Genomic DNA, 20,200 nt, shown 5'->3' with positions numbered 1-20,200 from the left:
CCGAACAATTTGACAAGCTGGACAAGCATGACTCTGCAGTCGCACATTCAGCCGTACGAACTACTTTGAAGAAAATTTGCGACTTCTTTCAGAAAGCATCTCCCAAATTTATGTTAGATAACGATCCTAATTTGCTGAACGTGCTCTTATCCAGCTTCGTTTAGGAAATGGGGTGTGGGGGGGGGGGTGTGGAGGATTGACTGTATTCTCAAAGTAGCCGCCGCGAAATTACATGACGTCATGGGGGCAGCTAGTGCGCAGACCTCTCGACGGCGTCACCACACGCTTTTCAATTTCCCATCCTTCCCAGCCTACCAAACCTCTGCTGCTCATAATGAAATTGGCATATTGTGTAATTGAAATCCGAATTTATATTAAGCGTCACTTTGGAGACGCTCGCTGCGATACCTCTTTTCTATAAAAAAAAATTTTCTACAGCAGAGAGGCAGGGAGGGGCCCAGCACGCAGTATTTCCACCCGTTTCGGCAAGTGCCCCTTCCTCTCTCACACCTCGGGCATCCTCCTCTCAGCTCACTCTCGGCTGCTTCTGGCTTACGTCAACCTTCGAGGGGGCCTCTGTCCGTCGTATTATTCTCTCTAGAGCTCCAAACAGACCCCTGCTATCTCCCGGGTGGACGTTTTCTTCGTCTTTTTTCTTGGCAACCTTCTCGTCGTTCGTCCGAACGAGAGCGGTATGGCATACCACCGCGAACGCTACACGACAACGCTCAAGTGTAGTGCTAGAGTGGTTGGTCACACGAGTGCTTGAAGAAGGAAAACCACGCTAAATGCAGCGCCAAGAATGAGAAACAGCCGTTGGCGCATGGCACGCGTGTGATATGGCCTAAGAGCAAGTCCGCGGCTTGTGCTAGCGAGCGTATGAACACGAGTGCCAGGCCCGTCGCCACACTCCTAAGTGCCCCTCCGAGCAAGATGCCCTCGTCGTCCCGAAGTAAGAAAACGAAAGAAATTAAACGAGATACTCTCAAACGGGCGCGCGCACCCTTCTCACGGGGCGTCAGCACACGCTACAGCGCATTTATGCGCCGGTTGGGTACCACTATTTCTTTCTTTCATTCGTGATGACTTGTGTTCAGTCATCGGAAGAGAAAGGCGCTCACACCACGTTGAAACAACCGGCTCCGCACTTAATACGACTAGAAGTGATTAAGTCCCCACCAATGCAGCTAGCTAGCTGCGGCGCGACAAAGTCGGAATCGAAAGCTTCGATTTGGTAAACTTGTGCCGCATTAATTCGGAAGAAGCTGAGGAATCAAATCGAAACCTTAGGAATCTCTGCACGAAAGCAAGCTACGTACGCGGTTGCGTGTTTCCACTACGTAGGCACTTTCAATTTCCCCGTTTTCCCCAGGTTTTCCCAGGCTTTGTGAAACATTGTTTGGCAGTCTACGACACCGGAGCCTCAGAACTCGCCTGCACCGAAGTTCGGCAACGATTCCTAGGGCCCCACTCTTTAACGCCGCTCCTCTCCCCAGCGTGTCGAATTACCCGCCTGCAAACGTAGCGCGCAAAAGAGCGCATTTCAGTTAACCGCGCGTCCCCCTCGCCCGATGCGACACGCTCGCAGAAGCGGGGGCGCCCACTTTCGTTTCCCACGCCGGTTCCCGGGGGAGCACCGTTCATTGCCGGGCCATTAACGCGCGTTGACACATGCACATTGAATAACAGCCACCCACACAGCCCCGTTCCCCCCCTGCCCCTCCCCACCAAGCATGGAACCAACCCGCCTGCAAAGTTAGTCAAACTGAACCCCCACCCCTCTTCCCAAGAACCTCCTTCTGCCTCTCCTCCCCCAATCCCCCATGCGCAGATCATCACCCCTCAGCGAAAGCCCCTCACCTCCCTTCCCCACACACGCTTCCACGCGCACGCAGCAGCGAGCGCAAATTACGCCTTTATTCAATTTGAAAGCCAGAATTCGCACGAGCGTGCAGCTTATACACGGTCACCTTGCTGCGACAACTGTAAGCGAGCGGGAAACACCGCAAAATCGGTTCCCATCAGCCAACGACCCCTTCTCCCACTTCACCCTCCTGCCTCCTTTAGACCAGTCATTTTTGCCACCGACCACCCCAAAAGAGCGAAACGGCGGTGATCAGCGGACTTTCGGGCGGTGGGGGTGCTCCCCCCGGCCGTGCGCTAGTCGGCAGGTTTTAATGACCACTGAACACGACGGAGAGAACTAAATTTGTCAAGCCGCGCTAGCGTTCCACCTCCACATCACGGGACTTCCCACACCACTAGCAAAAAAAAAAAAAAAGGAGAGAAGGAACAGGACGAGGCAACTCGAGATGACAGCGCAAAAAGACAGTGCATCGTTTTCGCAGTGCGTCGACCAGTGAGCGCATTACCATCGAGTGTCCCAAACATATATCCAGCACCCAGAGGATGCTCGCTACAAAATACGCTCGAGATTGTTAATGGCAACAAAGGGCAAGAACAGAGGAAGACGAGAAAGCGCAGATTTGAATATTATAAGACACGATGACAACCTCGCACGTTTAGTTCTTTTAAGTTCGCTCTCTCTTGTTTGCTCCTGGATGGATGGATGGATGGATGGATGGATGGATGGATGGATGGATGGATGGATGGATGGATGGATGGATGGATGGATGGATGGGTGTTATGAGCGTCCCCTTTGGAATGGGGCGGTGGGTTGCGCCACCAAACCCTTGCTATTATACTGCCTAATATCCTACCTAGGTTGAATAAAAGGAACCCATAACCAAATGTTCTGACTCCCTATTGCGAACTTTGTTTTTGTGCGTCTCGGTTTTTTGTCGTTCCCTTACTTCCCTTCCACCAATCTTCCAAACGCCTCTTACTAATCTCTATTGCGGACATGTTTACTTTTCCCCTGCTCTCGCTGAACCCAAGGACCTCAGGGAGGCCAGACCGCCTGGGCAGATATCTTCACATTCTAATAAAACATGCTCCATCGTTTCCCTAGCTTTCCCACAGCAAGCCCATGCGTGTGCGTGTTCCGTCTACGCCGAGCACGGCGACTCGATCTGAAGGGGAAAGCCTAATCGACATGGAAGCGGCACCAAAAATACATGCGGTACGCGCCAGTGCGCGTGCGGATCATACCGACTCTACAGCTTTCTTTCGCGAGCATTGAGAGGTCGCGCGACGCTGCGAGAAAAGAAAGCTGCTAGCAAATTTCGAGCCCACGTGAAATGTGTCTCATGTGAACGAGGGCACACTGAGGCAAAAATTAACAACGCTGTGCATGCGGCGGAAATTTGGGCAGGTTTCACGCAATCTCACCGTAGGAAATATTTAACGTAGTGTTGCTGGGCTCTGCTAGTGTCGACTTGGTATAAAAAGATAATTATGATCAGCCGCTGGAACAAAAGGATGCAAGACACCGCTGGCGGCGGTATCGTCCTCGTGGGTTCTTTTGAGCACAACTTAAACGAGGCGGAGTAGAAATAGTTCACTGTGCACATGATCACCAAGAAAAAAAAAATTGATAAGGAACGTTACTCCGAGTGTAACGGTGCAATCTTTTGCGGAGTACTGCACAAGAAAACAAGCTATCAGGTGGATACTAGTTGTCCCATACTTTGGCGCAGATGCTCTAAAGATCAGAAGCAGCGCCGCGTCTTTTTGTCATGTCTTTTGAACTGAGCTTTGTGTTACGATGAATTACCAACACGCCAAGCCTTCATACCCATGTCAAGATATGAAGCGCGCGTCATATGCAATCGGATATCGTGAACATCAATCAAAATTTGACACGGCCAATTGTGAACTACGCGAAGAACTCGGTGCCTCAAAAGACAATAGGTTCACAGGAACAGCTGAAGTGATCTACAATGGAAGAACAAGAGATATGCTCCTGGAAACAACGTTTCCGCAAGGACTTGGTCGCTCGCAACTGCCGTTGCAGCAAGGTGAGTGCCAGCCCAGTTGGTAGGCGATACACCAAGACGAAAACCAGCCAAGTAAACGCGTACACAAAATACAAGAAGTACACGGGAGGAATGCTGGACTAGCCTGCGCCAAGCATGGTGCCAGCGGTTGGCGAGACCTTGTGAGTTTACGTAAACGACAAAGTTCGCTTGTTAGTCCCGCGTTCGTCCCGCGTGCTCCTTGCACCTTGCGTATGCGTTTCGTTCGCTCGTTTTCGTCTTCGCTGACAACCATCGTGTCACCGATGAAGACAGCTCCCATTGTAGAAACGTTCGCTCAGACCTCTCTTGTTCGGCCTCTGCTCATCACGTGTAGCCTTATAGCAACCCAGTCCGGCCCCCGAGAGAAAGCTGGTTCAACTAACTCGGCGTCATTCTACGACCCACTAGAGTTCTCCTGCAAAGCAAACGGGGGCTTTACTCGCCCGCGCGGGTCATTGGCTTCGAAGGAGAGGAACACCGCTGCACAACAGCAGCCCGTCCCCCGCTACACCACCCTCGTGTGCATCACAATGCCGCACGTGTCGCCGGGGTATGCGCGCTGGCGCTCGTTCAACAAAGGCGAGACCCACCGCGCGCGAGCACGTTCTTTCATGGGGTGAAAGGAGAGAGCGGCTTCCCGTCTCGAAGCGGGGACCGAGGTCGGGCCACTCGGAACGATGCAGATGGTGCGGCAGCACGGGGTGTCTACCAACAGGAACCACGCCGCGATGCCATCCCACCAAGGCAGCGACCTTCTCTGCCCCCCCTCCACCTCACCTCCTTACATTCTACGAAAAAGGTCGCACGATGACCTCTCCGTGATGAACACAGGACAGTGTGGTGGTAGTTATCATTGGACGTTGTTTGGCTCAAAAGACCAAGGAATCGAGCTCGGCTTGGCTCTCCGCATTACAGTTCATTGAGTAAGTACCTGGTACAGAGACGTGTCCACAATCGCTGGCGGCCGTCACCTTGTGGCGCTGATGGAAGCAAGAGCGCACGTATTGCAACGACCATGCCCTACCTACTACTCTTGCAGAGGCGTCAGCAGTAACAACCATTATCGTAGACTTCTTCCGCCTTCCGAGAGAACAATGGCGCGACACAAAAACTTTTTAACGCCTTGTGGTCGAAGGAAGTGTCACAAGACGACGCTACCAACGCCGGTGCTACCATCGACGTCTCCGGCCGGTGTTCCGTAGAGTGCAGTACATTTATGCACTGCCCTTAAGCTCTGTAATGTTCGGCGCCCAGCATTATATATATATATATATATATATATATATATATATATATATATATATATATAGTGTAGCGAGATATAAGCTATTCTTTGTCATCTGTACATGATCATCATCATGTGGGGCTCATATGGGGTTCTTCTTCATCATCGCTTGTGGGGCTGGCTCTCGAGTGTGCTCCTTGCTGTTGTGGGCGTGGTCGGTTCGCCTAACCTTTTGACGCGGAATAAAAGCCGTGATTACTGCTGCGTCACAAGTGGTGGAGGTGCGGGGTCACAATATATATATATATATATATCTTAGTTACCATCGAGGCGTGCTCGACTTTTGCTCGCACGATGGATGACTGACAGACATCTAGCGAATAATCCCGACATTGGTCTCAGCACTTCCAGACCACGGCACGAATAAGTCTACCAGAATTGGTTTCATCACTCATGCTTCACGAGAAATACAGGATGTGACCTGATTTTGGGACTGAATAACATTTGGTTGTGAGCTCGGCGCCGGCGTCAAGGCTCGAAGATCATCAGATTTCTTTGCCGAACGTTTCCTGAAGTTTCCTAAGATGTTGCCCAAGAGCCCTAACTTTGTACGAAAAAACCACGTGCACGAGTCTCCAAGCTTCTGCAGGTTTAGATGCGTGCCAAAAGAGATTAAAAAAAAAAACATTTTTATCACTATAGGTTGCGCATTAGTTCCACACACATATCGCTGCCTTTCAACGACGCCGCGACCTTATCACCTGCACAACACAACGCCGAATAAAAAAAATTGCTCGGTGAAGCCGCAACACCATACAAGCTCTCCACGACGCCAGTGAGCGCAACAGCTTCTGGCCAAGGCCAGTAAATAGTTTATCGGTAAACAAAGTTATTACACTACATTAACGAGAAGAAAGGGGGTTAACCGAGGGGCCCGATATTTATTAGTCATATCATAAGACACTACATTACATTACACACTACATTAAGAAACATAAAAGGACACGTAGGTAGCGGATACCTTGTCGGCTGCAAGGGAGCATCACTATAGAGTAGAGGCCCTCGGCAATCGCTGATAACTATAATCTAAGTCATACTTAATCTGACGCGGCGTGCGGCTGAACAAGCGCCTCCACCTTAGATTAAAAAAAAGATAAAAGCTTCCTTCAAAAAAGATTGCGTTGTTGATCTAGAGGTCGCCGGTTCGATTACCACCGCGGCGGCCAGATACCGAAGGGGGCAAAATGCAAAAACCCTCATGCAGTGAGGTTTAGGTACACGTTAAAAAAACCTAAGGTGGTCAAAATTAAGCCAGAGTGCCCCACTCGGGCGTGCCCCATAATCAGACCGAGATTATGGGACGTAAAACGGTAGATTATAATTTTTTTTCTTTAGAAATGAAAGGGAAGGAAGAAGAACCCCCCCCCCCCCCCCATGCTTAATATACAGCCTCGCCTGCAATGGAGTGTGCACCGGAAATTACGAAACACTGAACAACAATAGCAAGGACGTCGCAAGATTCAGGAAAAGCCGCTTCTCACATTCACAAAATGGGAAAGAAAGAAAACACGGAAGTTGAGTCAAATGACAACACTGACAAATAAGCGTGCACAGCAGCCCCCTCCCCTCCTCCTTTTTGTTGTGTATTACTTACGCATTTAGTTCTTTCGGCCCGCTTCGTCATAACCTCTCCGCGGTCCCCCTTTAAGCAGACAAATGAAATAGCCCAAGTAATTTTCGCGTTTAGTCGGAGTCCCCTTTAACAGCGGTTGGACACGAACTGGGGGGAAGGGGAAAACAAGGCAAAAATACAAAGCACGCGTCCGTCGTGCGATAGGCACAACGCCTTCTTGCGGTTGACGCGCACGAAGTCACGGAAATGCCATTTCGGGATGTGCCAACATACATCCTCGACACGACGACCACACGCCGCTTAATTCAGTTGCGTAACACGACCGCGGCACGCACACGTGCAAGGGGAGGGGGGGGGGGGCGTGGTGGTGTCGCGTCTGCGCGTCGGGATCCACCGGCTCGACGCACACTATGCGTACGGGCACGTTTCCCCGATTACGGCAACGAGCGTCGCTAGGCCAGACACTGCACGAGCCTTTGGGCGCTGTTTCCGGGTTTCGGGCAGTGGGCATTTCTGCGCAGCCGCCACCGTGCGCCTCCCGGAAGTCACCCACAGTGCCGCTTCCGGTCGGAACCCAGACTGCCGGGAGGCACACCGCCCACTTCCGAGTGGGTTACATCTTTACGTCCTTTGCCGCCATAATCCCCGGCGTGTAGTAGCTCGTTAGTCTACTTCCGCCAAGAACACGTGTCTCGGAAAAGACGGAACGCCGACTGACCCATTCCATTTCGCTGCCTGCCGACAGTCGCGTAACCTGGGTGTGATGGCGGAAGCCGTAATGATGATCGTCATCATTAGCAAAGTGACGAACTGGGACGACAAGACGTCCTCTAGTTGGCGGCAAAATTTTCCCCCGAGGGATCTCTGGCTGTAGGGTACGGCGGTCCAGCCAGGGTTGCTACTGTGCGCGATCTCGAATTTCGCCAAACTGTACTATTCGCCATCTTGTCGGCTGTTACGAACTTCCAACCGGTGCCACCAGTGTTACGACATCCAACCGGTGCCACCAGTGTTACGAACTTCCAACCGGTGCCACCAGTGTTACGACATCCAACCGGTGCCACCAGTGTTACGAACTTGCACCGCTGCACCACGATTACGGCTTTGTGGTCCCGTAGCGCTCTTCACCCGTTTCGTGACAGAGCGTTGGTAGCGAAGACTCCGAGCCTGGCGTCGATGAGAATAACAAAAGGGACTTTATACATTATATACAGGTTATCATACAGGACATAAACGGATCGGCACTGGGGCCGAGAGCTCACACAAACGCGACTGTTCTCGCACGACGGCGTCCGGCGAAAACGCGTGACACATCTCACCCCAGTCGGGAGCGACCCTCTCTCCAGGTGGGGTCGGCGGATCCTGTTTTCGAGCGGCGTGTCGCTGCTTTTATAATCCCCGAGGCCCATTGTCACTCAAACGGCCCAATACAAAGTCAGCACACGACGGTCGTCCGAGGGGTCCAACCAGCGACCGCGCTGGCCACTCGGTTCAAAGTTCGCGCGCGCGGTGACCTCCCGGCAAGGGAGGTGCGGCGCCGGGCCGTCGGGCACACGCGGACACGTCAAAACACGCTGCTCCGCCGAGGCTTCTCCCGCACGAAGGCGCAGCATCTTGACTTGTGAAGGGAGAATTATGGCGCTCGCAGGATAGATTCTGCATCTTGCAGATTCGGGATCCGGGCTTGTGGTAATGGCACAACACGGCTCGGATTGGTCCAGAGAGCCGCTACGGCATCTCTGATTGGCTCAAAATGCCGTTAGGGCCGAATTACATAATGTGACGGAATTCGGCGATGCCCAGAATAGCACCCCAGCGGGAGAATGACGCGCGCAGTACCATGTGATTGCCTAACCTTCGTTCTTCAGGATTCAAATGTGACTTGGCGAAACTTACCATCGGCAACAAAATATCGTGCAAAAAAAAAAATCACAGTAGTTATGTGAGTGTGCAGGTACTTATTACCCGACACGCGCTGCGAGGGAAAAAATAATTATCTCATAGAGATTAAGCTAAAGCGCAATAAAAGTGCGCAAAAGGAACGCGTTCCTGGACTATTGTTGGTTGACACCGGCAGGGTTAACACAAGCGCACGTCTTAGACGGGACAAAAGACATAGCCACGAGACAAGCGTCTACCTTCTTTTGTGCCGTCTAAGGTGCGCGCTTGCTAAACGTGCAAGCGTTTAGAACGTAAAAGTAACGCGCCGCAGTGACGTTTGCAGCCACAACCACGAAGATTAAGCAAATCCACGTACTACTCACAAATCCCGTAGTACGGGTCAGCGATTGCAAGGCCACAGTTCCCTAGCAATTTCTGTAGGGAACTTTCACGGTTGGTTGCACTGCATTCTCGAAATCGAACCGATTGTAAGTTGTAACCCAGACCCAAAAAATCTCCCGCCTAAAGGAACGGGCCCTCGTGAGGTGAAATTTCGAACCCGGCATTTTAATATATAGCAAGTAGGCATTTCTCTCCGAGAATTTAGCCCCACTGAACAACTGTAAGCGGGACATGTGTCTTTAGCCACCATGGTCTCCGGAGAGCAATTTAAAAATAAATTATGGGGTTTTACGTGCCAAAACCACTTTCTGATTATGAGGCACGCCGTAGTGGAGAACTCCGGAAATTTAGACCGCCTGGGGTTCTTTAACGTGCACCTAAATCTAAGTACACGGGTGTTTTCGCAGGAGAGCAATTTGGGCGTAGCCTTTTGTTTGCATTGCTGGAAGTTATACGTGAATTTTACCATCCTCGATACCGTATATGTTTTCTAAAATATAGTGTTCAAGCGGTTCTGCGCGGCGCTTCCGTAACCACCGTGCGGTAATGCGGTAAACCCGAGCTTCGCATCTGCTCTGTTTTGCGGTATACAAGTGTTACCAGACGGACGTGTGTGTTCCCGTTGTAACGCGAGAAAAGCAATTGGCCGTACAGCAACAGCGGTCATGGTTAAACTACAGTTGATACAGTGTTCGCGAATTCGAACCCACTGCGTCAGTGGTAAATTTCACGTGATTTACTTCTCGTTGCACTGTGTGTGTACATTGACTGCGCTCACGGAAGCACAGTGTATACCATGAACTCCAAACGACCAGCGGTCTCGATTATCGGTGGCAACCTTCAGACTTCGGCACGAGTTCTGCCATTTGTTCTGCCCACCTGTGCTTCCGTCCGCGCTCCAAAACATAGATCCCGAGGGACGAGTTTCACTACGTCAGTGATGCCGCAAAGCATGTCGGTTGCAGTAGCCCTACGCCGGTCGAGGCGTCACCTCCGAGAATTTGCGTTAATCTCGGTGGTGACGGTTGAGGGGGGCGACTGTTAAGAGGCGCACGTGCGTTTGGACCATGACAAACCCGCTTAGCTCTGTAGAATGAAAAGATTCCAGAAGTTGAGCTACTGAGGCACCCTGTAGGTTAAAGCAGGCGCACCCGCGGCACCCCTCGACAGCCCCGAAAATTCACTGGAAAAAGAAAAAAAAAGAAAATCAACAACGGCGCGGCCTTGGCATTCCCCTCAACGCCGCCTGGAACCTCATCATGGCGTCGACAGCGCCAAGACCGAGTTGTGCGCACTGAACGTGGTGCAGTAGCATGTATGCACCTATGCGTGGCGAGGTGTAGGGTGGTGCACCTGCCACCAGTACATTCCTAGGTCCATAACGGGGTCCCAGATTCATCTCGGCGTTTCGGTAAGCGCCGCACATATTGCGCAGGCTCGGTTGCACGTTTATTCGCATTCGATTCCCCTTCCTTTCGCTACAACGAATATCGGACACAACGAATACCGTGAAAAGAACCCCAAGGTTTCGCTCTCAAATGTACGATTCTGGTGAACGAAACAAAGGCACGCAGTGTAGGGATGGCACGGTTGTTCTTCCCTGTCTCTTGCCACTCAAACGCAAATGCGTTGTGTGCACGAGTTGCATTTAGTTAGCCTGCTCCGAGTATTTTGCAATGCCTAGCATTCACATTTTTCTTTTCCATTTCTTCATTACACCTATACTGTTCTTATGGTTCCTCGTTTAATGGTCAAACAACGATGCCATTTGGGCTCCCACTGACATAGATGAACATTTCTCTTATGTGTTTTTATTTTTTAAAAGTAGAATTGTACTGCGAAACTGTTCTGTTCCTCGTGGCATAGGCTCAAATGAATTGTCAAGGGTGTCTGTGATTTCATGTCCAGTCTTACCTAATCGAAAAAAAGAAGTGAATGAGCGACGGATTTCGTTATGCACTGTAGGCGCAATTAAAAAAAAAAGATAAGTAAACACATTACGCTGCTTCGTGACGTAATTCGCTGCACAGTACCGCTACGCGCACGTGAAGCGAGTACGCGGAGCACGTGATCACGGCCACATGTACTGCTTTACGCGGACAGTCTAGTCGCTACGATTTTATTAGTCGTGTCAGGTAAGCTTTTGTGTACATGCGCAAAAGTGCGGGCACGCCAAAGTACCTATAATGTAAGCGAGAAAGTCTTTCTTCGTATAGCGGCAGACTTAATTCACGGAAACGTACAGCGCAGGAACGATTAGGAAACATGTGCGGATAACAAATACCGATCCTAGAGAGTGCTCACTGCCGATCGACAACTATTAGAAAGTATTCACAAATCACACGACACAGCTGATTCTCTTGATCAGTGTATAATCTGCGGTGCATATCAGCCGTCCGCAGAATTCCACACGCGGAATGTAGTACATATTGCTCGAGGAAGGAAATGTAAGTATACAGGTAAACTGTCACACATTTTCGAAAGGTGTGTAGTTGTGCGTCTCCAGTTAGGACGGCGTATCTTGCCTAGACCAGAGTCCTTACATTTTTTTGTTTCGTAAGGATCAGACAACAAAGCGCGCGGCAGGAGTATGCGTTCGCCGCATGCCTCAGCAAGTGCAGATAAACGCACAATTCTCTAGATGCGCGAAAACCAAGAGAGGCACGTACGCGAACACGCGCAGCACGTTCACTCGATGCGATCGCAAATGCTCACCTGTTCGCGTGCGAGGACGAACCACGTTTTGAGTATGACGTCCAGCCTAGTCCTGTGAAACGTCCGCGTCGTCTTTACACTGAAAAACACGTCCTCCAGCCGCGTCGTGGGCGACCGCTGCGGTTCCTCGGGCACCGTCCCACCGCTGACTGCAGTTCGCTGGCCCGCCGACCTGTTGCCGTCGCGTACGTCGGCATCGGCCCCGACACTGTCGGGAGCAAAGTCTTCGCCTGACGGCTGGTCGGCGTAATCCTCCACTTCGTTGTCAAAGTCGTTTCCCCCCTTCAACACCCTGCGACTAGCACTCTGATGAAACCCGGGCGGTGCCCTGAGGAACACAAGCTTGTTGTTGACGTTGGACGAAGCTGCTGCGGCCGCTGCAACTTCTCCGTCCGCTGCTGCTGCTTTCTTGTGCGCGCCGCCATCTTGAGCGGCGTCGTCTGCAACGAGCGCCGTCGTCTGCTGCTGCCAGTCGAGGCCGAGCGGGGGCCAGCCGAGCAGCAGCAAAGCTCCGTAGAAGGCGGCCAGAAACACGGCCAAAGCCGTGCCCTGGGTCACCTTGCGCACGCTGAGAAACTTCATGGCGACGTCGTCGCCGGCCTCACGCTGCCGTCCATCGCTGGTCCCGTACGTACGGCGCCGAGGCCGCACGGACACACACACAGCACCACAACCGCACGCCGCCGCCTTCACCACCAGCACGCACCGCTCGCCGCAGCTCCGGCACCACTCCGACGGGGCGGTCGGCTTTTACAGCGAGTGCTCGCACTCCGCGAGTTTTGCAGTTCTCCTCGTGTTTACTATTTCATTCTTTCTTTTTATTACTCTTGCGAGGACGGGGAGGAGCCTTCTTTTCAGCATTTCGTAGCGAGAGAGAGATACTCTCTCTCTTTCTCCAGCTCCAGCTGCCGCTGCCGGGTGTGCGTGCGCACGTGCAACAGGTTGAAGGCTTGCTTGAGGTCAAGCGAGGGGAGGGAAGTCAAAGAAGCGCGAAAAAGCGCGCAGGAATCTGTCCTCCTTTCCGCACGTTGTTTAGTACCTTGCGCCATCTTTCGAAAGCCTAACAAACTAACGTTAAAAACTTTTTTGAATTGAAATAAAGCATTTAGCACTCAATTTAGAATATTTATAAACAACAAAACTTAAACTTAAAGAAATAATTTCTGTTGATAAAGATCACACATGCAAAAATAGATTTGTGACAACATTTATTTCATTGATATAAACATATAAAAACAATAAAATTTATATGTAAATAAGTTTTTATGTAGAAATGTTTAACATTGTTTCTGCAATTTGAGAAATACGTGTAAGTTTTTAACTTATTGACAGAGTCCTCTGGTCAGATAACTCAATAAAGAAACAGAAACTGGGTGCGCTGTCCTTATTCGTTCAGTGGGATTCTCGAAAAGCAAGCAAAATGAAAGCAGCACTGAAAGAGGACCTGAGTTTTCTGAAAAAGGTACACATTTCCTGACGAAGCCTTCCGCCTTAGCAGAATAAACACACCCTAAATTTTTGCCTCGCTGCCTCGGCGCAACGCCGAGGGCCACTTTACCACCCCTGCGCGCGCGCGCTGAAAGCGTTCGCGAGCGAGTGTGTGTCGACGAGAAAGTGCCAAACAAAGAACGAGTTATACAGCGGGGCCGCCGATCACAAACAAGCTTCGTTGGTTCGCTTGTGGCGCGGCGCCCATCCTCCTACGCCCCATGACAGCGCTAGGCCTATCGGCGCTGCTGCGTCGCTGCTTGGCATTCCCGAGCGATTCAGTAATCGGAGGCGAGGCGTTGCCGCCGCAGCACCAGTAGTGAGTGTGTGATTCGTCATCGGCGCTTTACGGCGGTGGAGGAGCCGCTCAGCCAGGGCATGCCGTGAGAGAGCGGCGAAAAAAAGATGCGCGTCGCGACGGCCTCCTCAGCAACGGGAGCGACGACAACGGTGACGATACCTGCTACGGCAGCGGGAGGGCTTCGAACGTCAATATGCCGTTCCGACTCAAACTCAAGAAGAGCAAGCACTACAGCGTCGTCTCCAAAAGCCTCTGCGTCATCGCCGTCAAGCTTCTCGAGAACGCGACGGTCGAGTGCATCGTCTCTTCTCGGACAGTGGGTCGCGAGTGCCTGCAGAATGTGTGCCAGCGACTGCAGATCACGCAACCCGAGTACTTTGGCCTGCGATACCAGACGCGCGACGGCCAGCAGCGATGGGTGGACCTGGAGCGGCCGCTCAAGAAGCAGCTCGACAAGCACGGCGCAGGGTCGTCGCGCGAAGGCGGCGGCTGCTGCAGCCTGCAGCTGGGCGTCATGTTCTACGTTCCGGACGCCGCGCAGGCGCGCCGCCTTCTGCAGAGTGACGTGACGCGCTACTATTACTTCTCGCAGCTCAAGAGCGACGTCATCGAAGGCAAGCTGCCGTGCGACCGGCGCGAGGCGATCCGGCTGGCCAGCTACAGCCTGCAGGCCGAGTTCGGCGACCACCGGCCCGAACACCACACCGCCGAGTACCTGCGCAACTTCGCCCTCTTCCCGAAGTCGGTGCTGCTCGCGTGCGCGAACGAAGAGGAGGAGGCGGCACTGCTCGACGAGATAGTGAGCGCCCACAGAAGCCTGCAGGGTTTGGATCACGCGACCGCGGAGCTCTACTACATACAGGCCGTGCAGAGGCTCGAAGGGTACGGCGAAGAGCGCTTCGAAGTCCGCGATGCCTCTGGCGTCGACATGGTCCTCGGCGTGTCGGTGCAGGGAGTGACCGCGCGACAAGTGCGCCGGAGCGGCGAGCCGGACACCTCGCAGGCGCACGCGTCCCCCACCGAAGAGCCCCAGCATGTGACGTACCACTGGAGTGAAATCGTGGACCTCATCCACCACAAGCGCTGTTTCAAGATCGTCGGCCGCGACGGGTCGCACTCCGGCCAGTTCCATCTTGAAGATGTCAGCACGGCTAAGTACATATGGAAGATGTGCGTGCAGCAACACGGGTTCTTTATGGGCATGCAGGAGACAGCGTCGTTGCCGGGAGGCATGATGGGGGAGACATACACTCGGGCGACAAGTGGCAGCGCTGGTGCTGGCGACAGCTTTCGTTGGGCGTCTGTGCCTGACGTGGAGAACACTAGTGGGGAACGAGGGACAGATGTTGGAGAAAGCCGGGAGTCGCTTGACGAGCTGGGGGTTTACCACACTGAAACGCGAAACAGCGAGAATTACACATTTCCTGGGAGCACAAGTGAACTGGTCAATCCAAACCAGAATGGCTATGACCATCATCCGACCAACCCTCTGCCTGTGAGAGAGGATGCTGTTGCTTCCACGGAGCACATTCCCAGAATGATGTCTAACGAAATCGGTCAGCAAGTCAACAACAGCATGCACCACTCGTACGTGAGCCTTCCACGTAGCTCTGAAAGTGCAACTGATCTGCGACGAGCACTTCTGCCATCGTACCGACAGGCACCCGACTACGAAACTGCAGTGCTCAACAAATATGGGGTCACCAGCTGTAGCCTCAATGACCTTCCTCTTGAAACTCAACAGAACAGTCAGGTGTATCACCAGCAACATCCTGGAATGACGACATCGGCAGCTACAAACGAACTGGACTTGAGTTTGTCGCGCTCTTGCAACCCTCTGCTTCCACCGCTGTCATACATGCATTATGGCAACTTTGCTGATTTGACTGAGCTTGGCGACTCCATGTCCTTCAGTGACCTTGCGAACAACAACCGCATTGATGGTGTTGCACATGGCAGAGCACCACCACTCCTCGCTCCACCGTTGCACACATACAGCACTCCGGAGTTGACATCTCAGGGACTGTCATATGAGGTCAATCCTGCACAGCTGTTTGCCAACATGCACCTGAACTACCAGTACAAGCCACCACCTCCATATCCGTATGGCCAACGCCCGAGTGCAAGCACACCAGATTTGACACGCAACCACCACCAGCTTCGAGCAAGTGCAAGCCCAGATCTGGTGTCACGTCGTCACCTCAGCCAGAGCACTATTCAGGGGTCAGAGCCAAATTTGCCACATTATCAGGCAGCCGTCAACGGTAACATGATGTCGGAGTCTCTGAGGTCAATTGTGGAGCCTCCGAGGCCAGTGCTCCCAACTTATGTTCCGGTCGGAGAATCGTGGAATGCACAAGTATGCGGAGTTGCCCAGCCCCAGAGGATTCAGGTGTGTGTCAGCTCTCCAACTACACGCGAACAAGCGGCAGTGGCAGCAGCAGCAACCAAGCCAGTGGATGCCACCCCTGTGCCGCCCCCGAGGAAGCAGATGACAGAGGAAAAACGAGACCCTCCAAGTCAAGAAGCATCACCGGCACATCCACTGGGCCCCATGATGGTGGCAGCGATGAATGGTCTAACTCTGACAGTGGCCCAGCCAGACCAGCTGCTTACTGGTGACCAGAGCAGTGCAGATCAGGAGTCACCATCAACCAGCATGTCCAAAGAGTTACGGCCTGAGCAAATTCTTGAGAGCCGACTAGAGGATGGCCAGGTCTTCCTCGAGTTTGAACGCATTGCCAAGCGTAAGCCTAACGCTGACTTTACAACTGCACTGCTCTCGGAGAACACCTCTCGCAACCGTTTCAGTGATGTCCTTCCATACGAAGAGAACCGTGTACGATTAACTCCAACATCTGACAACCGAACAGGCTATATTAATGCCTCGCATGTTTCGGCAAGTGTGGGTGATAGCCAGCGCTTCTACATAGCGGCGCAGGGACCCACGCGGGAGACTGCCAAAAGCTTCTGGCAGATGGTCTGGGAAAACCATGTGGGTGTGGTTGTAATGCTGACAGAAACTGAAGATGAACATGGCCGTGAGAAGTGCTTTCAGTACTGGCCTACAGCTGATGGTGATGATGCCGCACTCTCGTTCGGCGAATACCGAGTGACTAGGAAGGGTGTCGTGTGTTCTGCAGTGGCCGTGACGACCTCACTGACTGTGAGCAGATCCCAAGGTGTCGCTTGCAGTCACCGAAATGTCTGGCATCTCCGGTATACAGACTGGCCTGACCATGGCACTCCAGGGGATATTCAGGGTTTCCTCGGTTTCATGGAGGAAGTGGACTCTGTGCGCAGGCTGGCCTCGGGTGACCAGCGCCTGCTGCGAACACGCAACACGCCAATGGTGGTCCATTGCACCGCAGGTGTGGGCAGGTCGGGTGTGGTGATTCTGTGCGACATCTTGCTCTTCTGTCTGGATCACAATGTTCCAGTGGACGTGCCAAGAGTTCTGAGCTCTGTTCGAATGCAGCGCATGCTAAGTGTACAGACTCTTGCGCAGTACAAGTTTGTGTACCACGTGTTGATACGATACCTACGGAATTCACGCCTCATATAAGACCTTGTGTGGCGATTCTCGGGTTGCATCATCGAAGCTGAAGAAACAAGCTGATGCCTCGGCATTACCAGCAAAACTGCTAGCAACTGTAGTCGGCAACTGTTGGTAGTCGTGCAGCGCAGTATGCCGGTCCTCCGCAGCACCTGTATTGTGCGATTCCAAGACTCTGCCAGCGCCTGTCTGAAAATCCGCACCGTGACTTTCAAGCAGTGGTGCATTACTTACACACTGGCCTCTTATGCATATGAAATCAATTGTCAATGACCATGCTCTAAACACATCAAAAGCCAATACTACATTTCCCTCTTTACGCAGCTGGAGTCTGCTCCAAGCGATAAAATACTGTCAAGTTTTTCACATGCACTTTGCAAGAAGAAATCAAAAGCCATTGCCCAGATGCTGAAATTCGTCGCTGTTCACCACTGCAGTCAAATGTCAGTTCTACTTAGCTCCTGCTAGACACGACTCTCTATGCTCGTGGCCGTGAACTGTGCCATTGTTTTATGGATGGAAGGAAAGGTCTTCACTGTTTATACTTGTATGTAGATACCATCGTGGTTGTGAAGTGCCGACGTCGTGCACATGCAAGACTTTGGCATTGAGCAACACAAGAACCCCCAGTGCCTTTGATCAACATTTCAAGGAGACGCTGACAAAATGTTCGCGGTTGGCGAAGACCTTGCTGATTAGCAACGCACCTGCGACGTGACAGTTGCCGAGTGGTCGCATGTTGCCCCGGGAACTTTTTCAACACATGGTTCAGTGTGCTTGGCTCCAGGTTTGCTCTGCCACGGTTTCTCGGAATGCCTCTGTCTACAGTTCAGCAAAACGCGGTGCACTGGTGGTTGGCAAAGAAGCAAGATTATGCATACGTTTACGTTGCGGTGGCGCACAGTGTTTGGTGGTCAAGCTATTCATGTGGGCCACATTGTTTTGCCCTGGCCAGTGAATTGCCTTCCCGGGGGTCAATGGAGGTTTGGTGCCTTAGCGTCGTCATTGTTATCCATTGCACAAAATCTAATAGTTGTAGTTGCACAAGTGGCTTTCCAGAGCTTTTCAGCAGAAGCCAATTATTTAAAATCTCATTGTCAGATACGGTGTAGGCACCAGCTGATTGTGCAAGCAAGCACGGTAGCTGGTGCTTCACATCACAGGTCTTTTGGCAGCGCTATACTAAGCATTACTTGATTGAGGGAGGCAGGTCATGAGGCTGTTCATGAGGCTTTGCATGATGCACCACTGGCTTATCCACGCTTGAATTTCATGCAGAGGTAGCCTTAGTAGTGTGAGATCTATAATGCCATGTCCAAGGGTTACGCTTGCCTCCATTGTCCAGGCTAGATCACAAGTACACATCATTTGTCCCCATAAATTTCTGTGTCCTTGTGAAGGGAACAGTGGCACAGCCTGTCATTGTTATGGCGTGCTGCGTGCCTCCATAGCAGTGATAGGTGGCACTGGCATCCATTGTTGCGAAAACATTTTTTTTTGTCCAACATCATCACACATTACCCCTACTTCTGATTTATTTTTAATGAAATGGGCAATTGCTGCAGTTGAACATCGCTTTAAAGAAAACACACTGCAGAATGCTACCCACGTGTGAAATTTATGCTCATACAATCGATCAGAATAGCTAAAAGAGTTGTTTATGACCATCTACTTTATTTATTTATGCTCAGTATATGTTGTGCAAGCATTGATTACTTTTTTTGTGGAGCCTAGTGCCTAAGCCTTCAACGTTGAGAGTGCTAACTTCGTATAAATGTACTTGGTAGGAAAATATATAAAAAGAAATCATTGCAGTCAAACCAGTGCATCTCGTTTAATTTGATTGAATTTGTAGATGTGCATGCCATTTGCTGGAGCTTTGTTTGCAGATCTGTTGGCGATGTTTGAAAATGTGCACTTGCTTTGTAGCATTGTTTTACATTGTTGGTTTCAGGCAGCAGAACTGGAAACGTGATGTAGTTTGGTAAGGTGGTAGTGAAGGAATTGGAAGAGCAAAAGTGTGAACGACGACCGAGTGACCTGGCCGTCTGCTAGATAGAAAACCACTGTTTTTGCCCAGTGCAGTTGTGTTTTATAGATTGGGGCCAGAATTGTTCAAAGTCATGTTGGAGCATCCACCTGACTAGCAATGAACTTTAGAGTAGTTGAGGACATATAACTGATAGGTATTATGGCAGCTGATGAATTGGGTATATACTTACAGCCTTTCTTTCTGTCTTTCTTTCTATCTGCAGTTGGTCATTTTACTTTTTTTGTGTTGCTGATTCTAGGCACATTGTTAGAAGCGTTTTTAAGGCGTTTTGGTTGTGAAGGAGTTAAAAACTGTGGGCATAGACTAAATAACTGATGTATATTTAGGCAGCTGATTCTCGTGTATGCCTGCACATTTTTGTTTTGTAAACAGTTTTCGTTGTTGAAATGTGTGTTTGAAGGCATCGAAAGCCGTGTGTGTGGGCGGTGCACAAAAGCCTATGTTTTTGTTTTCTCTTTCTCTGTCGAGCACACTGACACACCGTGCAGCTTGTAGATGCAAATCTTCATTGCACAATCACATGCAAATAACCATTGTTAGCGCCCTCTTTCACCAGAGAACACACCCGTCACGTGCCCGTCACTGTGTATGTCACTACCTTTTAACATGAGCAATTGTGTGCACTTAACTTATTGTTAACATAACAGCAAGGCATGCCGATGATATTGACTGGTGGAGAGTCGTGCCGAGCTTGCTGTTCGATTTTTTTTTATTTGTTTTCGTAGCATCCGTCCACGGTGAGACTTGTTTGTTGACAACTGTTTACAACATGAACTGCTGAAGATAAGATGTAGAAGAATGTAGAACTATTTTTGGAACCTCTTTTTGTTTTGCCTACCTTAAGGTGAATGCCTTGTCGCCACCGATAATAAAAGACAGCCGGTAACTATTCAAGAAAAGTTGTTTGTTTCGTTCTCTGATGACTTGGCAAGGTTTCCCGTCTTAGATGGGTTTTGATGTTGCTACGGTAGGACTGCGAAAAGGGAAGATGTGGAGCGGGGGTTGTGTGAGGAGAAAGCAGTGTCG

At 51.2% G+C, this 20,200-nt stretch overlaps 3 protein-coding genes across 4 annotated transcripts in view; 2 read left to right on the top strand and 1 right to left on the bottom strand.

The window, feature by feature from the left end:
- The window catches only part of fng (Fringe glycosyltransferase), a 114,648-nt gene extending 101,905 nt beyond the window's left edge, over nucleotides 1-12,743 (bottom strand). Inside the window, exon 1 of the mRNA XM_065448205.2 lies at nucleotides 11,777-12,743. Coding sequence (XP_065304277.1) covers nucleotides 11,777-12,358 — 582 coding nt within the window. The 5' untranslated portion in view covers nucleotides 12,359-12,743. The remainder of the gene's footprint in view (nucleotides 1-11,776) is intronic.
- A 378-nt stretch (nucleotides 12,744-13,121) lies between these two features.
- Nucleotides 13,122-20,200, top strand: part of LOC135915169 (AP-4 complex accessory subunit Tepsin-like) — a 63,485-nt gene continuing 56,406 nt past the window's right edge. Inside the window, exon 1 of one of the 2 annotated variants that reach the window (XM_065448206.2) lies at nucleotides 13,122-13,238. In XM_065448206.2, coding sequence (XP_065304278.1) covers nucleotides 13,197-13,238 — 42 coding nt within the window. In that variant the 5' untranslated portion in view covers nucleotides 13,122-13,196. The remainder of the gene's footprint in view (nucleotides 13,239-20,200) is intronic. The other variant, XM_065448207.2, reaches the window with a different exon arrangement.
- On the top strand, nucleotides 13,211-20,073 carry Pez (protein tyrosine phosphatase non-receptor pez). Its single transcript, XM_065448204.1, has one exon. It carries the CDS (start codon nucleotides 13,759-13,761, stop codon nucleotides 17,128-17,130), a length of 3,372 nt encoding a protein of 1,123 aa, XP_065304276.1. The 5' UTR covers nucleotides 13,211-13,758; the 3' UTR covers nucleotides 17,131-20,073.

Source organism: Dermacentor albipictus, chromosome 8, assembly GCF_038994185.2.
Source record: "Dermacentor albipictus isolate Rhodes 1998 colony chromosome 8, USDA_Dalb.pri_finalv2, whole genome shotgun sequence".
Taxonomy (NCBI): Eukaryota; Metazoa; Arthropoda; class Arachnida; order Ixodida; family Ixodidae; genus Dermacentor; species Dermacentor albipictus.
Note: the sequence above shows the minus strand (reverse complement) of the source record. Positions and strands in the feature narration are given on the sequence as shown.

Coding starts and splice junctions, on each gene's coding strand:
- Pez (XM_065448204.1), top strand. CDS start 13,759: ATGCCGTTCCGACTCAAACTCAAGAAGAGCAAGCACTACAGCGTCGTC.